Consider the following 21,917-nt stretch of genomic DNA (forward strand, 5'->3'; position numbering starts at 1 on the left):
ATGGAATTGCTGTGAGATAACCTACAGGCATATGGCTCAGTGCAATAGGTTGAGTGTGAAGACAGAGCCTCTAGGCTGGAAAGGAGAAATGGCTCCTGGCACAGATACGACCAGTGAATACTTTGTCTGTGGGAGAAGAGACAGAAGAGGTTGCTTTAGACCTTTTTAAAAAGTGCCTGGACAACAGCACTGCAAAAGAGAAACCTCTCCTGTAGGAATCAAGCTTATGTTGGCAAACCGTTGAACTGCATGAGCTAATAGGGTGCTTTCATCCAAGAGTAATAACTTACCCTTTTTCCTGGCTTGAGCAATGACATCCGCAGCACTTTTGCTCATTACCTTGGTGATATAGAGGGGGCAGTTGGTTTGGTTGGCGATGGTTATTGCCCGGTTCACAGCTTCTGCCTCCACCTGAAAAACAAAATCAGCAGCAATTTGGAATATCCCTGTATATTAGCATATCCCATTCACCTTCAGATGGTCAGGCCGTCCGCTTTCAGGGGAAAACAGGGTGTGCCGGGTGTGCAGAACTGAGATGGGACACTTTCCACCACTCCGATTCTGAGCCAGAAGAGGGTACAGTATAATCAGGAAAAATAAAATGGCATCAAGCTGAGTCCTCTCTCATTACTACCTTTCCTCCCAGGCCGCTTCCGCGTTTCTCTGCAGACCCTAAGTCCTAAAAATAACACTCCAGGTACTCAAGGTCAGTATGATTAAGCTCCTTCTTCAATCTAGTCAAAAATAAGCAACTAAATGTTGACTCAGCAAAACTATTCATATTCATGTTCAGCCCACGTGGAAGAGAGCTGCTGTAGCCACATATTCTGGTAAGCCACGTTTGCAAACAAGTCTTCTAAATTGTACCCTCCACTACAACATCTGGCCCGGAATCTGATGGAGTGTGAACCACCCCATACATCAGTTACTTTTTCTTGCGTGTATAGAGAGATATGCTCAGCAAGACTGAGAGGTTACTTTATAAACAGTTTTAGCATAAATGTAATCATTGTACATGACTTTTACAGATCACATATCCTAATCAAATCAGGAGAGATGACAAATTTTACAACTGAGCAATGCTTATTTTTGTCTAGCACTATGGAGAATTGAGTCTGCAATAACATAGACATTTTCCAAGTGAACAACAGAGGAAACTGGAACACAGAGCAATCAATCAGCTGGCTGGTTCCCAAAAGCAAGAGGCCACCAGCACCTCCCATGGACTCTGGTGGGACTGGAACATGCTCAGTACTTCTGAAAATTTGCTATGTAGCGATTTATCTGAGGCCAAGCACCCTAAGCCACCATCAGTGCCAGAATCAGAACACACTGGCTGTTTGCTCCTGTCCTTGTGCTCGATTCACCAAATGAGGCACCTGAAATCAAGGACCCAAGAACTTGGGAAAGTAACTGTGCATTCAAAACACTGAGGCCCTCAGTGCCCAGGACAGCTCTACTCACACCGACAAAGCCGCCACCTGTTATACTGCTCTAACAGTTTGCAGCTGTACTGCTCAAGAAAAACAACACAAAAACAGCTGCATGGTTTTTTTAAAAAAACAAGCAAGCAAGTAAGCAACCCTGCAAACTGAGTAGGTTGGTTTCTAGCAGAGAAGGGGTTAAAGTCCTCGCCTGCCACCACCCCAGGGCTTGTGACTAACCCTCCCCAGGCAGTGGTGAGGTGCAGCTCCCTACAGCCTGAAAGGGGAGGTTTTTTGGCTGGGCTGCAAGGCAGGGTGCCGATTCCAGGAGGTTTGGAGGTTTCACTAGAGTTCGCCACATTCAGCAGCACTTGCAGGGAAGAGGGAAGCTGAAAGGAAGAGCCAAGAAAAGCATAATTGTCCCTTCTAAGAGACAAGGAGAAAACTTAAGACCGGCCAGTGTTTCCAGGCAATGATGTTAGTTTGCAAACTGCCCATTTAAAGTGGGTCTACGCCTAGCTCTCTCCCTGCAGCACTTGCAAGTCAAGTTTCTATACTGTGCCTTAGTTTCCCCATCTTTAAACAGGGATAAAACAACATCTCTAGGCTTCATACTGAAAGGTAGTAGGCAACTGCTGAGCACGAGGAGAAAATTTTCACCACGAAGAGAGTAAGGCTGTTCAACTCATGCCTTGTGCCCAGATGCTATGGTGACAGGCACATAACAATAACCCAACAACTAGTCCAAGGGGAATGTTTGCAATTACCAGAATGCATAAGAAGCCCTAGCACAGCAGTTCTCTTGGAAAAAAGACAGACATTTCCTGAAGCACTTGGACTGCTTCTGCTTTCAGCGTTTTTGTGGCTAAAATAAAAACAAAAATGACGGAACCGAAAAGTCATCACAGAAGGATTTGAGTTATAAGGAGGAGAGTTTTCCAGAAAGAGATGGCTGGCGCTGACTTGGGATAGTGGTGTCTTAATCAGGGCTCCCTTTGCTACCTGGAACAATGTGCTAAAAAACAGGCTACTGAGGTGAGCAAGCTGAAACCGTGAGTCAGCAGTACAACCTAAGCCTGAATTCATGCTTTGTGCTCAGCCTGGGAATTCAGATGTGTATGCTCTGAGGAAGACACGAACGCACACGGCCAGACCCTGAATGTTTTACTCTGGCAGAAGCGCCACTGAAACCAGTGGGAGTTCTGACTCAATAAATATTTCAGGGTCTTGTTCAACATTGCACTGACCCAGAGCTCTGTAAAGGCAGTGGGAATAACTCCCACTGGTTTGCTTTAGATGGAGCACTGAATAAAGTGAATTTTCAGTAGGATGACAACCATCATACAGTAGGACAGATTTTACACACTTTAAGGAGCGGTGTGAAAAGCCAGTTCTAGTGTTTAACAGCACCCCAGAGGAATATCAAGAAATATCCACTCATGCTGACGTTAACAGGAATTATGGGTCTGCAGCCATCCTCAGGATCTGGTCCTTGCCATCAGCCAGCTGAAAAGGAGCTGTGTGGTTTTAAAAACACAAAGTTGCTCCTGTGTTCAGGAAAAGGAGGGGAGGGAACCTGATGACATCATTTCCTACTCTGTTTCCTATGTCTTTAAAGGAGGAGAACTTGGACCAAGTGCTTCTCCTCTGGGCAGACAGCTGAGCTCAGCCGCACTGCGGCTGCTCAGCGACACTGCGAAGACGCTCTAGTGATCCTCATTTGAGGCAGCCACGTGTCCTCGGGCAACTTCCAAATTACACTGAGGAAGAACGCGTTCCTGCATAGCGCAGGAGACACATAAAACAAACAAACCAGACCAGGGAGCCATGCAGTTCAGACTTCAGAGCTCCTCTTCTACTAAGGATGGGCTTTGAAGTAGCCCAAGGCTGAGCTAATATGACAGCCAGATCCTTCAGGGTAAGGAGTGGCCTCTCCTTGAAGTTAACCAAAGTCTGGGGGTACTGCACAGATGAGCCCCAAGTGTCATGCTAGCATCTCTTCCTGCTCTCCTCCTGCAAGCCAAAACATATGGAAAGAAATGCAGGAGTGGGTGGAAGGCTCAGTGCAAGTGTTTGCTCCCAACCTCCTGGAAGCAGATAATCCCAACTCCTGGAGCCAAACGCAAATTCTGTGAGGGTTCACATTCTGCCCAGGCCAGGCATTTTCTTCCTTCTGCCTGCAGCAGCTGAATGATTTCTATTCCTACTGAAATGCCTCGGATGCTGCTTGTCTGAACCAAGGGAAGGAAATGGAGAGAGCGCGTGAGGGGCATGTGTGAATGATCTCACACACGCAGCTTCCAGCAGGACATCTGGCAGTCAGCAAAGCCCCACTACCCCGGAGGAAAACAAAACAAAACAAAACTGCTTGTACATAATGGATAGGCTTCACAGACCCAGAATGCCACAGCAAGATGTCTAGCCTACAGAGACTGGAAGATCAGAAATGAAGAATGCAACAGAAACCAATCTGAAAGGCCAATTTTACAGACTTAAAGGAAGTGAAATAAATGAGATTATATATTTTTATATATAAAAGCTTTTGCTGTTTCAAAGGAAGTCTTCATAGAATCATAGAATCAGTAAGGTTGGAAGGGACCTCTGGAGATCATCTAGTCCAATCTCCCTGCTCAGCAGGGTCACCTAGAGTCTTGCTGAAATAAGGTCTCAGAGAAAAGCCCAGAAAGAAGATGGGATCTAGAAATATCAGCAGCAGAATCCTACCCTACATAAATACAAATTCTCAAGTCTTTAATCACGCAAAATTCCCGCTGACAGCGATGAGAAATTACAAGAACCTGCAGATCTAGCTCTATAAAGATCAACATAATCAGAACAGGAAATTCTTCAGGGACTCCTTCTGTAAGTGTTCCAGTGCGGCGGCCGAATCAAGGAATTGCTGATTCATACAGTCTGTGCTCTTCCCGCCACGGTGTCCACAGACAGAGGACCTAGGCCAACATTTTCTACATCTCCTAATGTAGAATTCCAGTTTGACCTACCAAAGGGCTGAACTAAAGATGTGCAAAGTACCAACAGCTCTCCATGACTCGAGTGCTCATCATGGGCAAATTCATCTTGCCTCACTTTAGCTACCTGAGGTGGGAGCAGAGCCTTTCTAGACTCCCTCCAATAGTAAACAGAAAGGGAGATGCAATTCCAAAGACCGAATGAAGGCTGATGAATTATTTCCTGAAGGTGCTTCCTCCCCCAGTAAAGAGGCTGAGGGGCTCCTAAATTTGGGGGGAATTTATGGGTTTGTTAGTCCCTAGCGACACCTCTTAGTCTCCTTTTTTACTCCATATAGCAATACTGTTTACACCTAGGGTGAAAATGCATTTCTAGACACATTCATCCCACTAGGAAGTGCCTGCTGGCAACACAGAAATGATTAAAATTGGAGGAGTAAATGCAAAGGTAGTAAAGTTCTCACCTCTTCAGGTCTGCTCAACACATGCCCTTCAGGTCCTGTGATTCCAAGTTCCAGGATCCTTTGCTGCTCCTAAAGCAGAGAGAGAAAAAGCAGAGAAAGGACTTAGAGCAACTTTATTTGCTCTTGCAACACTCAGAGCTGTCTGAAAGAAAGGTATAAATGAGATCCTAGGCATCTGTACTAGCTAACGATCACATGGGGCTTTACACAATGGCATTAGAACCAGAGTCCTATCCAACTTTCCCTGTGCAGAATAACCAGAGCTTTACAAAACCCTTGCTGATTTTTTCACAGGAAGTTAGGGAAACATTTTATTTTGATTTGCTTCACACTGGGCTTATAGCCCCTCAACTTTTACTACACATTTGGGTCTACAAAATAATCTCTAAGGCATGGAAAAAAGTATCTCATTAAAAAAAAAATCCTGTAACAGCAGGTAACTTGGCCCAAAGACTTAGGCAGTCTTTTCCCCAGTCACACAATACAGAAAACCTCTGCAGCTCCAAGCTTTGTACGTTTGAGACCCAATGTATAAAATGAGCTACAGATCAGATTAAATCCAAATATATTATTAACTTTCCTTTTTCTTTGCTGTCTAAAAGATGAACAGATTCCAAACATCAGCATCCAAGGTACTGTATAAAGTTGTATTTCTTCCCACTGCCCCTGCTCTGAGTTATTACAAAACATTTTGCTATAGAAAAAAATTTCTTTCTTATAGAAGACAGACAGGATGAAAACCTGCTTTATCACTGACAATAAAGGGGATGAGATTTGATGTACAGCTCTGTTTGCCTCCTTGATACAGTTATGCCCGTAAAGGCAGTGCCCTTAAAAGTCTTGGTGATCTTCTGTTTGCAGAGAGAGATTTAGAGTTTAAACCTCTCCCACTATTTTGCAGTTAATAATCCACAGATTAAACATGACATACCTCAGCAATGATGTCACCATTCTCAGCATGCACTTGAGCTGTGGCACCAATATCCCGGATTACACTCAGAACCTCATAGATCTGGAAGAAAGAAAATACACACCACGGTACACACAGACTACACACTTAAGTATACACTATTACCTAGTGTGTAATTCCCTTTAGCAGGCAGCATTTTACAGAATGTAAAACAGAAAGGGAAGCAGTAACAAACATAAGATGTGGTTTGCTGGATAGTTATGAGCCAGTTTTCCTGACGCACCTGACTTTACTCGTCTGTACAGACAGTACTGACATGCTAAGAAGCACTACTCAAAAGCCAGGTTATTGGTATTTTTACCATACTGGAGAAAGAGTAATTGTGCAGGCCTACAGCTGGAGTAGTTTCAAAGAGCGCGCAGGGTTTCAAAACACTTCAGTTTCATGGTGTTTGGTATGAAAATAACCCTTACATCTGATTTTCATGGAGAAGCTACATCCATCCCACTCTGTACCTGGGACAGGAGTAGTGCACTCCAACAACCAGACTGAGAGGGCTCAGGTTGAGTAACCCACAACTGATGCCTGCTCAGTCAATAGTCACTCATTAAAATGCTTACCAGAGTCATTAGAGATAACTGTCATACACCACTGCCTCCTACGCTGTTCTGCATGACTCCCAGGCATTCCTCTCCTCCCACCTCATTTAGAAATATAAACTGCTCATTTCAACACTCAAATGTAGACAAACGTATCCACATGAACAGCAAACAGGGCAATTCCTTTTTAAGGTCCCAGGGATTGCAATGCTAAACCCAGAAAGGGGGTTTCTGGATCAGGATCAATTTTAGCTTACAAACACATAAAATGATTATTCCAGAGATCCCACTGTCTTGCCAGTGTCTAGGCATCAAGCAGCAATTTATACATCTGCCACTCTTGCCACACTAAAGGGGTTGGAATAAACTCTTAGTTCCCTCGGAATGAGAGTTTTACCGTTGCTTTTGCCAAAGATTACAGATGGCAATCTTCACACGCAGTCCTGGGTACAAACCTCAGGTACTGTTACACATTACACAGATTGAAACCAGAAGAGAATGTCAGATCCAAGTGCACCAATTCAAACCCTCACATTTGACTAATGCACAGCTTGCAGTGACAGAAGTAAGTGAACATTAAGCCTTCCTACCTGAGAATCAGTTAGCTGAAAGCGATCTTTGAAAGCCATGTAAACCAAGAAGGAGTTCACGCCTGGTAGAAAGAGAACAAATAAATTATTTTTGACATACAAATTGCAGGCACAGATAAAACTACACTGTAGCTCCATAAATAAGGCGATCTCCTTAATAATTGAGATTAATATGCAAGATGTAAGACTGTTACAGTCTTGAGTCTGATCATTCTCATATACACTAACCTTTAAACCCTCTTCCTCTTCAAATGAATTGATTTTGTATTTGTCCAGTGCTATGACCAACCCGAATAGGTCAGTCCTGCTAGCTCCAGGAGTAAAACTACATGAGATGTCAGATGCTCAGCACCAGGAGGGATCTCTCCTTTCTGGCCCTATGTCCTAACAGACCTGACCTGCTTCCACTGACATTAAAAAGAAACACTGGCAGCACCAGAAAGAGAGAGCCAGCATCCTTCGCAGCATCCACGCACACTTTAGTGTTTAGGTAGGTAAGTTTATCAGACCATAGCCTCTCATGAGCCCAGTTTCTCGTTCAGCCCCTCCACAAGCAGAATTAATAGGTAGAAAAATATTACTTTACTCTGCTGTGAAATGTATACACATCTGTGCACGCACACACACACTTAACAGATCACAGTGTAAAGCCAGGATCTCCTTAGCCATGTGGCATTTATTAAGAGAGCTGATGAGAACAGCGGAGCCTGCACTCCCGCCACGGGGACAGCTAAACCCCTAGGCTTCCATTAACACTGAAATAATTCTGTGGATTCAGCACTGTAGGAGGTTGAGTAAAAAAAATAAGAAAAATGCAACGTACACACACACGCACAAAAGCAGCGGCTGGGCCTGGCTGCCTGGTCCCCCACTCCCTCCTGTGAGAGGGCTGGGAAATCTCTGGCTGTAGGGATGCCCTCCTCCACTGTGCTTGTACTGACCAAGACAGAGGGAGTTCTCACAGCTCAGCTTTCCCTCTCCTCCATTCTGCAACACACAAGTCAGTAAAAGCCCTTACCCAGCATGTGTGGGAAAACACCCAATAGGATGTGAAAGTTTTTTAAAAAAAAAAAAAAAAAAAAAAAAAAAAAAAATACAGACAGGATGGAAAATTATTCTAGTCCGAGGACAAAACGTCAAGGAAATTAAAGAGGGGAAAGATCTATGAGGTCATTTTATTCAGCACCTCTCCATCTTTAGTGACCAGTCCTGGATTGTTCCTCCTGGGCTTAATTCTTCTCTTGTTTACAACAGTTTAATATCTGGAGCTACCTACCCTAAGGAAACTCCAGCCATCTGTGTATTTCCTAGCTCAAGCAGGCCACTGAACAAGGGTGCTTCTCTGCATGGCAGCAGCAAGATTCACCTGCTGCAAATCACTGTCCCCTCATCTAACCTGCAGTGATGCTCGTTTGAACTACTTCTCCCTTTCCCCCCCTCCCCGGAGCCACTACAACAGCAACTCTTGCTGTCCAGACCTTAACAAGAAGCCAGAACGGGCCCAAAACAGTTTTATTGGGATGTCAGATTAAGAACTTGCAAGGGTCAGTGTTCCAAAACAGGGAGGGGAAGGGTTTCCCTTCTGAACAGAAGGGTTTTCCTTTCCCATAACTAAACTTACCATGATCTTTAACCAGAGCTTCCATTTCCTCCTGGACACCTTTGTGCCACTCTGTGATGTCCACGTGCAGAGAGTAGTCACAGCAGGATTTGCTGTCTGCCCATTCTCGCCACTGGTCAAATGCAGTCAGCAAACTGGAACCTGGCTCAGGAACCACATGATCAACTGGAAGAAACAAAAGCATTGGTAAATGGCTGGCACAGTAGCTTTCCTGGCTGGCCAACATGCAAAGCTTGCTTTGCGCAGGCTGCTGGAAAAAAAAAGGCATTCCCTTCCCCCTAAAATATACAAGTTTGAAAGACCTAGTTTCTAAAGCCCCACATCTGAGAATGCAGCCAGGATGCTGGCTACAAAGCAAAAGCAGAAGGAAATAGTTCAATTACCACAGCCTGTTTGACTACAACTGTTTGTGAATGGAGCAAATGAAACTCCTAGGGCAGCAAACACAAAGTGCTGCGGAGAGCTCTATAAACACCGCTTCCCTGTTACATCTTGGGCGACAATAAACAATGACACAGGCAAGATCCCCTGTGAGTATCAGGCAGCAGCTTTCAATACTCAGCAGCTCCTATTCAAGCAATTCCTTTGCACCTCTGGAGATGCTGGAAAAGGTATTTGAAGCGTGCAAAGAGGTACTACTGCTGGCACACATGCAGTGACAACCAGAGGCTCCATGCATGTATCAGAGCTGTGTTGTGCTGGGACACAACCCAGACGAAATGATCCTCCATGAACAGCGTACAAGTGAGGCCTAGAAGAAGCACGACAAACAGTCTGCCACAGCTGGAGAGACAGTCGTGGCTGCTGCTGGCATCTCTTTAACCTGACGCTCATTCTAGCCTAACACCTTGGGAGCAACAGTAGCTGAGTCCATAGGACATTCCGCCAAATCCTACAGTCTCAGACCAATCTCAAACTGTAACAAAAGATTTGGCTCTGGAGGTTTAGTATTATTATTTGAACCTGTTATTTGAACAATATTCACATTTTTATTTGAATGCATGGGTTCTCTAATAATCTTCCCCAGCCGTGATGAAACAAAAGCAGCAAGCCAGAACCTCAGAGACTGAGCTGCTGCTGAAAGAGCAAGAAAAGCTTGCAGGACTTCAGCGGTTACAAACTGGACAGGTGCTGCTAGGGAGGAGAGCCTTGATTTTACATCAAATCACTAAAAATTCTGCTTCAATTATCAGCAAAGAAATCCAAGCAGTTTATTTTTAACTTTACTGGTGAGTATCTGGGCTGCCATCAGCTCAGCAGTCAGCTCTAAATCACAACTGGAATAAGAGACGAAGTCCTTGAGCCCTACTCACTTTCTCAGATACACAAAGCTTTGCTTCTCCCCCAAGCAGACATATCGGCCTAGATTTATTGGTTTTGCAGTGCCTTGAGACCTAGATTTACACTGGGACCTCTCAACCTGCTGCAAAACAGTGTTGCTCTCCCAAATGACTCATGAGCTCCAGCTGCCCAAGTCTGTTACAACATCTCCAACACGTCTGAGATGTGCAAACACTGTGCGAAGCCCAGATGATTACCAAAACCACCCCCCTCTCCTGCAAAGCTCTGCCCACCACCTCTTCCTTTTGCACAGGTGTCTGTGACAGATAACAAGTGGCAGCTGATATATTTGGGCTTTTCTAAAAGGCTTGGGCTTGCCCCTGAGGGTATCAAGCTAGCCCGCAAGGGAAAGGATGTGATGCATCCCCAGGCCAGCTACAGCTTCCAGCGGCAGTGGCTTAGGAGATCGGGAGCAGCTGGTGGCCTTACTCCATCCAGTCTGGCAGCAACCTCCACTCAGATAGCATTATCTTCCCCATTAAAAATGTCTCTGCTCTGAAGGAAAGCTCTGAGATTTTCCTGCAGGCTGGCATCAGATCAAGGATGTGCTTTTCACCACCCAAAAGCAACTCAAATTTAACTAGTCAATAAACTGTCCTGTTTTAAAACAAAGTCATTCAATGCCTGTTCCACAAGCTCCTCCTCACTAATGGTCAGAAACCTCCCACTAACTTCCAGACTGAATTGCTTCCTGGCCAGTATGTAGCCCCCTGTCACTCTGCCAAAGTTAATCTTTATCTTAAACAGCCTTAACATCAAGGAGGAAAAATAACTTTCTCCCTGTGTTACCAATGGATACAGAGAAAACCCAGACCACAAACGGCCAGGACCTTCATACAAGAGCTGTCTTCCTCAGTCCACTAATTAAAAAGCCAAAAAGCCCCTTTAATCTCTAACATGCCACAGTGATAAATTCATCTCTACTCAGATGAAAGGTGCCATAAGAGCTCTAGCAAGCCTGAAACAACCCATGGTTTATGGGCATGGGGAAGCTCCGCCGGAGGCACCAAGGAGTTAACACAGCGCAGTCTGCACAGCCCGGCCCCGAGCCCCTCGGAACGACTCTGGTGTCCAAAATCCGAGCTTTATCACCAGCTTATTTCATGCGCTGCCCAAGTATGACTAATGGGAGTTTGTGGAGGGAGTGGGAGAGGGGATAAGGGAGCTCTATCAGATCTTTGACAAAGTCAAACCACAGCTGGTTATAATAAGGGTAAGAGATGGAGGTAGTGGTGCTTATGCGCATGAAAATCAGCTCTGGGGTTCAGGAATATCTCATATGGAAGCTGTGCTGCCGACACATCTCATAGCAGCTCCCTTGAGCTCTCTGATAGCCAAATCACCCATCATCCCCATCAAAATAGAGCACAGGATGTTTCCATAGCAGCTCTCCACCAGGCAAATATTACTAATCAACCACTTTATTGCAGTCACGCTGAAGAAGTCAGCGAGAACAGAGCCTGACTGTGCAAGGTAAGCCACCAGCCTTCAAAAGCCTGTGATCTAACCAGAGCAAAGAAACTCAGGGAAGGGGCAACGTACCACAGCATATGTTGCGATAGCCGCAGTGCCAGGCGCATCCCTGGACAGCGGCTCATGCGATGCAAAGGGCAGCTGCACTCGCCCCATGGCAGCCTGGAGCAGGAGGGAAGCTGCGCTGCCGCAGGTGAGGCAGCAGCAGCACATGAATATGTCTTGTACTGAGCAGAAGACAGGAGAAACATGAATGCAAACCCAAAGCTGTAGTCCAGGGGTAACTCAGATATAAACGCAAACATATCCTCAACTGTCCCATCTCTTGCTACAATGTAAGACACATTTTACATTGCAAGATCATGACGTACATCCCCACATACTAGGGCTCATGAGTGGTGCTGTTAATTTTTAAATAAAAATACAATGGCTAGAGCCCAAATAAGTATCAATGAGCCTTAAAGGAGGAGAGTCAAGATATTTTTTTAACCTACTATTAAAATAACTGAGAGCTCGAACTACTCCTGCATACTGGTAGGGGTAGGAATCACCCACACGCAGCTGAAAGGATGTTCTTCTTCCAGCCCTCAGGCAGAACTCAAGAGCTCCGAGTAAAACAAAAAGCTTTTTCTTTAAAGTTGCTGTGCTTCAGAGCAGTACAAAGCAACTGATGAAAGCTCCATCCGCTGTGTTCCCACAGCCCTAGGTTCCCCAGATGACCTTTGAGTATGATCTGCCACAGGCCCATGGACACAAGGTCTTCTGACCCACCAAAACACGCAGCAAATCCAGCCGTGGAGATCACCCTGGAGCCTTCCCATGTGAAAAGCAGCGTGCTGTCCTGACCTCCCTGAACCGTTTGTCTCTAGGGAGCCCCACGGCTTCCACTGCCCTGTGTTTCATTCCTTCATCTCCGAAACCAGTGATGTTCAACTCCTGCAGCAGTCGGAGTGGCCTCGTGTCTGCAGGATGCACTCAAGACAAACTGTTGCAACACAGACTGTTGTTACCCCTTTACTTTCTAGACCACTATTGCCTTGATCTCTCCTTGCTTCCAAGCCCAGATGTTTTCTTACTGTTGTTGATTATTGCTGTACAAATGATGTCAGCTGCTGAGGTCTGAAAAGGAAGTTGCCAACTCAGTTTAAGCTCAAAGCTTGAGCCAAAAAAAGAAACAAAAGAAAGAAAAAAGAAAATGAAAAGATCATTTAAGTATCACTTCATCATAGCTGAAGCCTTCAAAGGAGGAATTAAATAGTTTGTGGTCCTTACATTGGCTCCCTGAATCAGACTGAAATTCAGACCTAATCCTAATGCTTCTCTCTATTTAAAATATACTCTCAGTAAGTTAAATGGTAAAACCAAAGCAAGGATTATAGTGAATCCATCTCCTACTTTGTAGCAGACAGAGGACAGCAGAGAAACAATGCTGAGTGGAAAATCAGCCTCACTGAACTGAACACCTAAAGTCAAAGCAGCAGAATTTTTTTTTTTGCATCATCTTCCATGAAGTTAAAAAAGTCAACGTCTGTCTGACTACAGAGGGCTAGCACAGGGCTATCTGTACGACTTGATCTCAAAAAATGGAAACATAAGGAACTTAAATGAGGCATTAGTTTTATAATGATCCCATTAAGAATAAAGTTAGACTGAAATTTTGGTAAAAAACCCCCGCTATTTTTCTTTTCGTAAATAAAAGAGCAGATTCCCAGGTAGTACACATCAAAGCCACATCCACACACAAGTGGGAAGCAAGTTAGCTTACATGAGCAAAGTATCTGCTTTACAAACATCATAAGTTTGTATTTTACAAATTATCCAATTTTTCCTTTCTTGAGATACTAACAAGATTCCAAACTACCTGGACAGTCTGTGTGCTCTCTTCCCAGACAACTGGGAGTTCTCCTCCCTTTGAAAGGCAATGGGACTTGAGCACCTGTGTGCCCAAATGCCACAACTGGTCCAGCCACGGTCACTGAGACTCCTAATTACCTCTCCGATGTGCCTGGTTTTGCTCTCCCACCATCACATGCCATTCCGCAACGCTCGGAAGGTGGAGTTGTTCTTACTTCTAAATATTTCAGCTCCCACCCACCCACCATCCATGGCTGTTTTTCTGTCCATCTCTCTCCCTCATGATCCCTCGCTCCTCTTTGGACAAATTAATCAGCTCAAGATTAACAACAGACAATAAGCCAAAGTGAGACAACACCACTAACTGCTGTTAGCTTATCTGTGTGGCTTTAACACACCAGAGCTGGCACTCGGCCAGACTGAAGCGCTGTCTCCTGCGAGCCCGAATGGCTGAACACGGGGCGGGGGGTGATGATAACCATTTGTACATCAGGCTCTTCGTGCTCAATGGAAGGTGAAGGCAAAAACCCAGAGGAGCTGACTTAAAGGGAACTTTCCAACGATGGGAAGAACAAAGTGGTATTAAGTTAACATAAGCATGAAAATCTAAATAGGCTACGAGAAGTGACCGTGTCACTTAAAAAGCCACTAGCTTTTGCTAACCGTATCACTGATCAGTGCAGGTATTACAGCTCTGGAAGTAAGTGAGCCAGCCCTTACAAACTGATCGCTGCAGAGCACGTTTTGAACGGTGCCGATCCCAGCTTCAAACGGCGGCTTTATGAAATGCTGCGTCACATCCTGGCTTCTTTTACAGACTCCGATACGCTGTGGCCTTCTGGTCCCTTAAGGGCTTCTCCAAAGCACTAGGCTGTCTCTCGCTCAGCTCCTGAACCAGCGGGCAGGTGGAGACCTGAGTCAGCTATCCTGCACGGACGTGAAGGATCCCCAGGAAACCGGGGAATCTAACCAAAGCCTCAACACTTTGAGGCTGAAGCTACAGAAGACCCATATAGTATATCCCTGGCACTTTGAAGCTCTCGGGGAAATGCATTTTAACAGCCAGGTCTTTATATTTTTGACTCCTCACTAAGCACAAGAGAAATTGTTGTTCTAGACCTCAGTGGGACAACTGAATCCAGCTATTGGCCTTGCACTGACTACGCAGTTTTATTTTTCGGATGGATGGCCTCATGGGTGGAGATTAATGCGTTTTATAGCTTCCTGGTATTGTAGCACATTCCATTTTTTTCTTTTTTGCATCCTGCCTCATTTGAGCAGGCCTTGGCTTGCTAACAGCCTCTTCCTAAGGTTTCTATTAATAGCCCTTGGTTCTAGCTTTCCCCTATAAAGCTTTATTTCAAGTTGTTTAATTAAATGTCATCTAAAACATGTGTGAAATTTTTCTGTCTTTATCTAATGAACACCACTATCCAGAAAAGAGAAAAACTGCTTGATATGGACCACATAAAACCCTGCTAGGGTCAGCTGTTACAAAAATTGTGTATATAATAAAACCATGTGTGCAGGGTTCTAGCTGCTATTATAAACTGAAGTTTTATACATAACTTTAGGCTCCTACTAGCATTAAATGTGCCTATTGTTTAAGAGGAGTTTATAAGGTGTAAATCCTTAACATCAAGCTTAACTGTTAGCAGACAGATTTCCCCAACCAAAAACTTTAAATAGCAGCTTGATCATTATAAACACATCTGCCTTTTTAATACTACTTAATCTTCACAGCAACTGCATGCGATGAAATCTGGTGAATTTATTGAGTTGTATATTCTGTCACAAGCCATTTTATTGAGAGATTGTAATTAAATTCAGCCGTGGTAATTGCACAGTTCCCTGCTTAGAAGTCTGCAGTTGTTGCTAGTCTAGGGCTACAATAGGATTCACGGGGCCCTGCTACAAATTGGGAGCAATGCTATGAAAGCGAGTGGAACAAAATCCACAGATGTGAACTGAAAAAAATCGGGCCACTGACTGAACCAAGAAGCTCCACAGGAGACCATCCCAGAAATAAATACCTTACTTCATCCAGAGACCTCAAACTCTCAGCCAGTGAGATGCCCAACCCCTCTCAGAGTTGGTTAAATATCATTACGACCCTTTTACAGGTCAAGAAATTGAGCTACAGAGAGCTGCCTCATCCAGGGACAAAGCTGTTCAGAAGTCAGGCTTCCCAGCAATGAGACACTTGCTCTAAACATTGGAACATAACTCTTAGCTCCCTGGATCTGTATCAATTTAGGCTTGAAAGGGACTTCAGCATTTCTTGATCTCAGAAGTTCCCAAATCAAGCAATCTAGAAGACCTCACCTCTCCTATATTCTGATTTCATATCCAGTTCTTCCTCTAAACCACACTCTGGCTCATATTTTGGATATAGAACAAGAAAGGACAGCTGCAAGCTTTTAAGGTAACCATCTTGCATACCTGATGTATTTAAACTGATGCTCTTGACCTCACGAAGTTAAGGAGAATTCAAGTGAAAAATTTTCTTAACATCCTGGATGCAGCAATCGGATTTTGGTTTTGCATGTTTTGGGTGTTTTATTTCCATAATTTTTTCTCTCCAAGCAAAGACAGTGAAATCAAATAGCTACTTCTAAAGAGAAAGAGCACGCTGCACAGAACGGCACTTAGCACGTTGATACAACCACACAATTGTCTGTTGGTATGTGTCTGCTAAACTAATACAAGAGAAGGCAGGCTAAACGACATCACATGTTGTTTTCTATCACTTTAGATCCAGTTTATTAGACTCTACGAAGAAGAATCAAACTGGACCAGATTCAAAAGGATTAGACATATCTGTGCTACGGTGATTACTTTTTCAGACTGCAATGTTCTGTTATTCCCTCACTGACGTCATACAGATACTTCATTTGTCTTTTTAGCTGCCTGATTAGATCCAAAATATGAATAATTGTTTAATGCCTGCTGGACATAAATTTAAAGAATAGGAGGCCATATGTCCAAACAATAATTAATAACCTTCTTCAACTGTTGGAATGATTACAAATTTAGATCAGAGCAAAAAATAAAGGCTCCATTTCTTTACAGTACAGGTTTATTATACCTCCAGCTAGGCTTACATCTCAGGGGGTCACCATGATAGAGGAGGAGGAGAGCCAAGTTCAAAAGAGATCTTCAAGTGATTCCAAGATTTATTCTTTCTTTTAGGCATACGCCACAGTTGAAGCCCATGGAAAAGTATGCAGGACTTCAAAGACTTCCCTATAAATTAGCCTATAAACCCTGAGGGAATCGCATCGAGTAAACTGCTGTTTGTAGCCATGGATTTAAAGTCAAGGCAAAACACAACTATAACAACATCCAAAGGGGTGAAAGTTTGATCATAAGCAAGAGAACCAGAGATCAAGTGCCGTAAGCCAGTTTTGTCCCTCTCAGGTCAACAGAGCTGTATGCTGCCTGTTGGGCTTTTTCCACTAGCTGGGAAGCTGGAGCTACTCTAGACCTGCATCACTGTCACTAACAGATTTGGCTTCCCAGCTTCACTGCGTTCTCCATGGCTGTCTCAGGGGGCATTGGAGCCAAAGAGGAACACAGCTGCACAACGAGGATTTTTACAAAGGAAATTTATGAGGGTACTTAGAGGGCTTTATATTTTCAGGAATAAAAAAATGAATTTATTTTCAACAAAGTAAGTAAAATGCAAGGAATTCTGAGGCACGTACGGAAGAAAAATTCTATTAACAGCTTACGAGAGAATTAAGGAAGGGGAGAAAAGAGAAAAGAGGGGGAAAAAAAAAAAAAAAAAGACCTGCTTGGTGAACCTGTCCTATCCCTCTTTATATTTGCCATACAGAAACTTCCCCTCACTGGATAAAGACTACAAACTGCCTCTTCTCATGGCTAAGATAAAGTTGTATCATGCTTTGGAGAAAGAGGTTTTCAACAGTCACTATCACACCACTTCCATTTCTGTTAATACAGTAAGGGTCCCCATTCAGCAAAGGCTGAATCAGATTCAAATGTCCATGCATCCATATACAGAACTTATTTCTAACATACGTGTTCTGGACAGAGCTCAATCAGCACACTCATAGTGCACATGCCAGTTTTGTGAACACTTGACTGTCTGCTGGGGTTTTTACACTTACTTTGCAAGGTCAATACGGCCTGCCAAACAACTGGTGAGACTGCTGTAATAACCTGTAGGAGGCACTAACCAGATCACCTCTAGTTTAAATAGAAAATTATGTGACATGGACCCAAACTGCCAAGATTCCTTCTTCCAGGTCTGAAAACAGCCCTATTTGGCCTCTCAAGCAGTCTGGTACTCTCCCAGGCCTACGAAAAACCCCTAGATTTGATGGCACAGAGCACCGTGATTAAGGCAGAAAAGGATGCGGTCCTGGGAATCATCTGATCGGCTAATCCAAAGATGGAAACTGGACCTCAGCGTGGCGCCTTCAATCTAGGACCCCTACAGCAAATCAGTTAGAAAAGCTCCTACATTTGAGGCCCTGCCTTTTATTTTTCTCATGCCCAGAGCATCACTTACAGGCATCTCTTACATTCTCAGCCTCAACATCTTCTCCTGTCTCGGACAGGAAGGCCAGACGGATCGATAGCTCGGACTGCCTCTGGATCCATGCCGCAGGACAGCTTGGCGCTAGTCATTTCCATACAGCTGCCTTTTCTCCCTTTTGTAGGGTATTTGTATAGCAGAAGGACTAGCAACACTCATCTCGGTATCACGGCCAAATTCTATATTCTGTTTCCTGAATGTCTACATTTTTCTCCAACTACTACTGAAGACTTATTAAAACATTTCTATTTCAGTTCATGGTGGATGAAGTGTCTGTGTACATCAGCCCGAAAAAAATTTTATATCTCATTATTAGCTGAAGTCTTCTCTTTCAACAATTGTACAAAAGCTGAGAAATATATATATGAAATAAATAAAACTAGCGGAAAGAGACATGAATCAGTTCCTATAACCGGAGCCGGGAAGCATCATTAACTAACATGCATTTGGGCAATGAGACTTTAAAGCACTATTGCGTTGCAGCATCTCTTGCTGTGAAATGCTCTGGGAACTTTCCCCCTTCTTTTCCTCAGCACAAAAGCAACACTGTGTAATAATAGAGGATCATTCTCAAGGAACTCCTTTACCAGCTCACGTTGCCTGTATGCTGTGCCAGGGAATTTCATTCATATGTAAAACACCACAGAGTCTCCCAGATTCCAAAAATACGCACACTGCACACATGTAACTACTTTCAGGAACAAAGCAATCTGGTGAAAATATGGCCTAGAAGTGGTCAGGAAAGGGAACTTCCAAAAGCACGGCGCTTTTTGAAGGGCTTTGAAAATACACTAAGATGTCTCCCAGTACTATTTGCATGTTAAAATCTAACGGTTCCTCCCGTTAAAGCAGACTTCCAGGATGAAGGAAGCCACAAGCACCTCATGCACACAGGGCTCCCCTCTTCTCTCACTCGCCCAGGTTTCTCCTCCTGCTTACACTCTGACAGTGAGAGCTCTGCACCACCAGCTGCAGGGCCGGGTACCTGCATCTGCAGGGATCTCAGGGACGCTCTCCGCTACGCGTGCTCCCGGGGTTTCGCACATCAGCCTCTTCAGCAGCTGCGCAGTAAAAATAATCACAGCCCACACAGAGCCCTCTGACCCTGGGGAGTTTTAAATTAACGTGAAGCAGAAGTCTCGCTACCAGCTGAAGCCCAGAAGGTGGTTGGGCATCACAGAAGCAGCTCCAAAGGCAGAAGCCCCACGCTGCACAGCCAATACGACTGAAACGGTGCCGCGAGGAATCCTTACCCAGCTGCACAGCTGACACTGCACTCGGCACCATGAGGTCTAGGGGACTTGTTTGGAACTGAAGCCAACAAGCAACCCATCGGCAACCAACCCACCTCCCGTCACAGAGGGCCAGCAGCCAGCACAGGGAAGTCAATCGTCCTACCCGCGGTCAGTCGCAGAGGCCTGCGGTCCCGACGCCGACCGCAGCAGGGAAGCACCGAGCGCTCCCCGAAGCCCTAACTCTTAGCTACCCATCTCCGCGTTCCTTTTAAACGCACACGGCCTCCACGGGAGCGAGGGCTGTGCAAGGATCAGGCACAGCCCCCAGCTGGCCATCAGGGGCAATTTATAAGCATGACTAAAGTATTCTAGACAGCAAGAACTCATTTGTATTCCTTAAACATTTCTCCTCGTGACCAGAAAGATTTAAAAATTCAATGTCCGAGAGATCGATGGGATCTATGAACTGAAGTGGCTGAAGAAAAGGTGAGAAAACTGCACTGATGCAAGCTGCAAAACACCACTGCACTGCCAGCGCTCACCCGCGTCCATCCCAACCGAGCGCTCACCCGCGTCCATCCCAGCTGAGAAATACTACATCTAGTTTTAGCCACCACTTCCTTCAGGCATCCCTTGCTTCCTTTCCTGACAAGCACGGCCAACTCCTAACACGGGAAGGTAAAAGGTCCTGTCCGACAAGGGCGATTTCTGCTGAGTCAAGCTCAGGGGAAGGCAAAAGCAGCCAAGGGATGAAACACTTGTAGGAAGGCAAAAAAATCTGCAGAGAAAACTATGGTAAGAAAAGAGCTGGAGGCAACAATTCCTGCTGTTTCTTTTAAGACCTTGCCTCAGCTTGAAGGTGACTGAGACAGGTTCTCTAGCTACATTTAACACACGCCCTGAAAACCTATCACAGACGACTGCATTTTGGAACATGCTTACCCTGGTTAGCATTAAGCCCAGATTCCTGTATGGAAATGACCTTAACCAGCCGGCACATTTTACAATGCAAATGTTAAAACATTAACAGAGGTGACTGATTTTTTATTATTATTAAGACTGCTTTTCCATTTACAGCAAAGAGCCCTTTAGCTGAAGGACACAGCTTCTACACCTGCACCTCACGAAGTACCAAACGCACTTCCCATTGGTGTAAGCAACTGTGGAAGGGGCAACAGATTGGTGAGAGAGAGCTGCATCTGGAGAGAGACCTTTTGCTGCAGCCGAAGAACCCGCATCCCACAGAGGCCCCATCCTAAAGAAGCCCAGAGAGTCTATAAGGTACCGAGTAGCTGCAACTCCTGAAGCCAACAGGCCAGAGCTGAAAAACCAACTGGTCTGAACAAGCACTGGCCTATTTTTCCCCATGTTCCTTGCTCTATCAATTTATTGCCTGCCTTTATTTAGCTTGCAAGATGTGTGGGGCAAAAGCTCTGTTTGCAACCAGTAGGAAATCCAACAAGATCCTCTTCAGAGCTCTCAGACTTTTCTGTAAGACAACAGTAGCCTGTTTATGTCAGCTGAGGATCTGGCTAAAATTTGGCAGCACAGAAAACACACTGTGAAATGATATCCTTTAGCTGTTTACTTCTCCTGCATGTACTCTGTAAGGTGTGTGGCACTGGGAAGAAGGCACTGGACACAGGAAAGCAACAGGAGTATTTGAAAGTAGCTCTCTGAAGAAAAGAGCACGAAGCATCACTCTTCCCCATGCAGTGGGAAAGCAGCTTTAGTGATCCCAACCATTATATGCAACAGGAGGAATTAAGTGCTATTGCATAAACACACGACATCAGTTACTTCTCTGGAGCGAGTGCCAAATCCCTCTTTTCGGATGCATGGAAAAATCTAGGTCAGTCACATCTGCAGGAAGATGGCTGCACTGTCAGTGCTGCTGCCATTTCAACATTCATTAGCTCATGGCTAAATCAGAGTACCCAGGCTCCAGCACATGCGGTACAGGCTGCATCCACTCCTTCCTCTTGCAGTTACGGAGATGGAACAGGTCCAGAGCAGAGCGAGGCAAAACAGAAACAGAGCTGAGGCCTTGGGCACCTGCTCTTTTAAAAACAGACTTTGCTAAAGAGGCAGAAGACCAGGAGAGGAGTGGGAGCCAAGATCCAGAGTAGTTGCTTTGGGAAGGCAAAAGACGGGAAAACAGGGAAAAGCAAGCTAGCCTGAACTGCAATGCCTTCGTGGGACTCCAGCCCCAAACCAGACACTGCCGATTTCACCTTTAAAACCTAAGAAGGGAAAACAGCCCAGATGGTAGGTAAGCTGGCAGGTTAGCATGACTTTCCGACTCTATCACGTCGCAGGCCTCCTGCACAACCTCAGGTAAAGCTATCCAAGATCCCCCTCTCCCAGTGGCAAAGACATCACAAACAATAGCTGCAGTCCAAAGGGAAAAGAAAAGAAAGGAAAGAAAAAGTCCCCCACACAGTAACACACAGCGTATGTCGAGGACTGCACAGCTGTTTCCTTCTGTGCTAACCGGCAAGAGACATCAAGGGCTTGGCAGAGGCATTTCGTTTACTTCCAGCAAGACCCCTGCGGAAACCCCCCGGAACAACGGCTGCAATCCCTCCCAGCGAACGCAAACGCCCGGAGCGCCGCGGAAGCCCAGCCGGCCCCAGCGAGGCCGGCGGTCGTGTTCACAGTCGCTGCGCCCAGCGCTCCGGGCAGAGGCGCCTAATGGACTTACCGGGGTTTAAGAGCTTGGGAAGAGCGGCTCGCAACGGGGGAGCGCCCATCTCCCGGGCTCTCGTTAACCGCTCTAAGCCTGCGCTGAACGAAAGCGGCAAACAGCAGCAGGACGCTGCAAGTTAGGAGTCAGCGAAGCAAACGAGATTCAGCACGAATCAGGGCCGAGG

The 21,917-nt window shown here is 45.2% G+C and overlaps 1 protein-coding gene across 2 annotated transcripts in view; it reads right to left on the minus strand.

The window, feature by feature from the left end:
- DPYSL2 (dihydropyrimidinase like 2) overlaps window positions 1–21,917 on the minus strand; it is a 55,928-nt gene that overhangs the window by 13,263 nt on the left and 20,748 nt on the right. For both annotated transcript variants that reach the window (XM_062597026.1, XM_062597027.1), the window contains exons 4-8: window positions 8,578–8,742; window positions 6,957–7,018; window positions 5,789–5,869; window positions 4,858–4,926; window positions 291–411 (exon numbers count right to left, since the gene is read on the minus strand). In XM_062597026.1, coding sequence (XP_062453010.1) covers window positions 291–411; window positions 4,858–4,926; window positions 5,789–5,869; window positions 6,957–7,018; window positions 8,578–8,742 — 498 coding nt within the window. The remainder of the gene's footprint in view (window positions 1–290; window positions 412–4,857; window positions 4,927–5,788; window positions 5,870–6,956; window positions 7,019–8,577; window positions 8,743–21,917) is intronic.

This window comes from Rhea pennata, chromosome 28 (assembly GCF_028389875.1).
Source record: "Rhea pennata isolate bPtePen1 chromosome 28, bPtePen1.pri, whole genome shotgun sequence".
NCBI classification, from domain to species: Eukaryota; Metazoa; Chordata; class Aves; order Rheiformes; family Rheidae; genus Rhea; species Rhea pennata.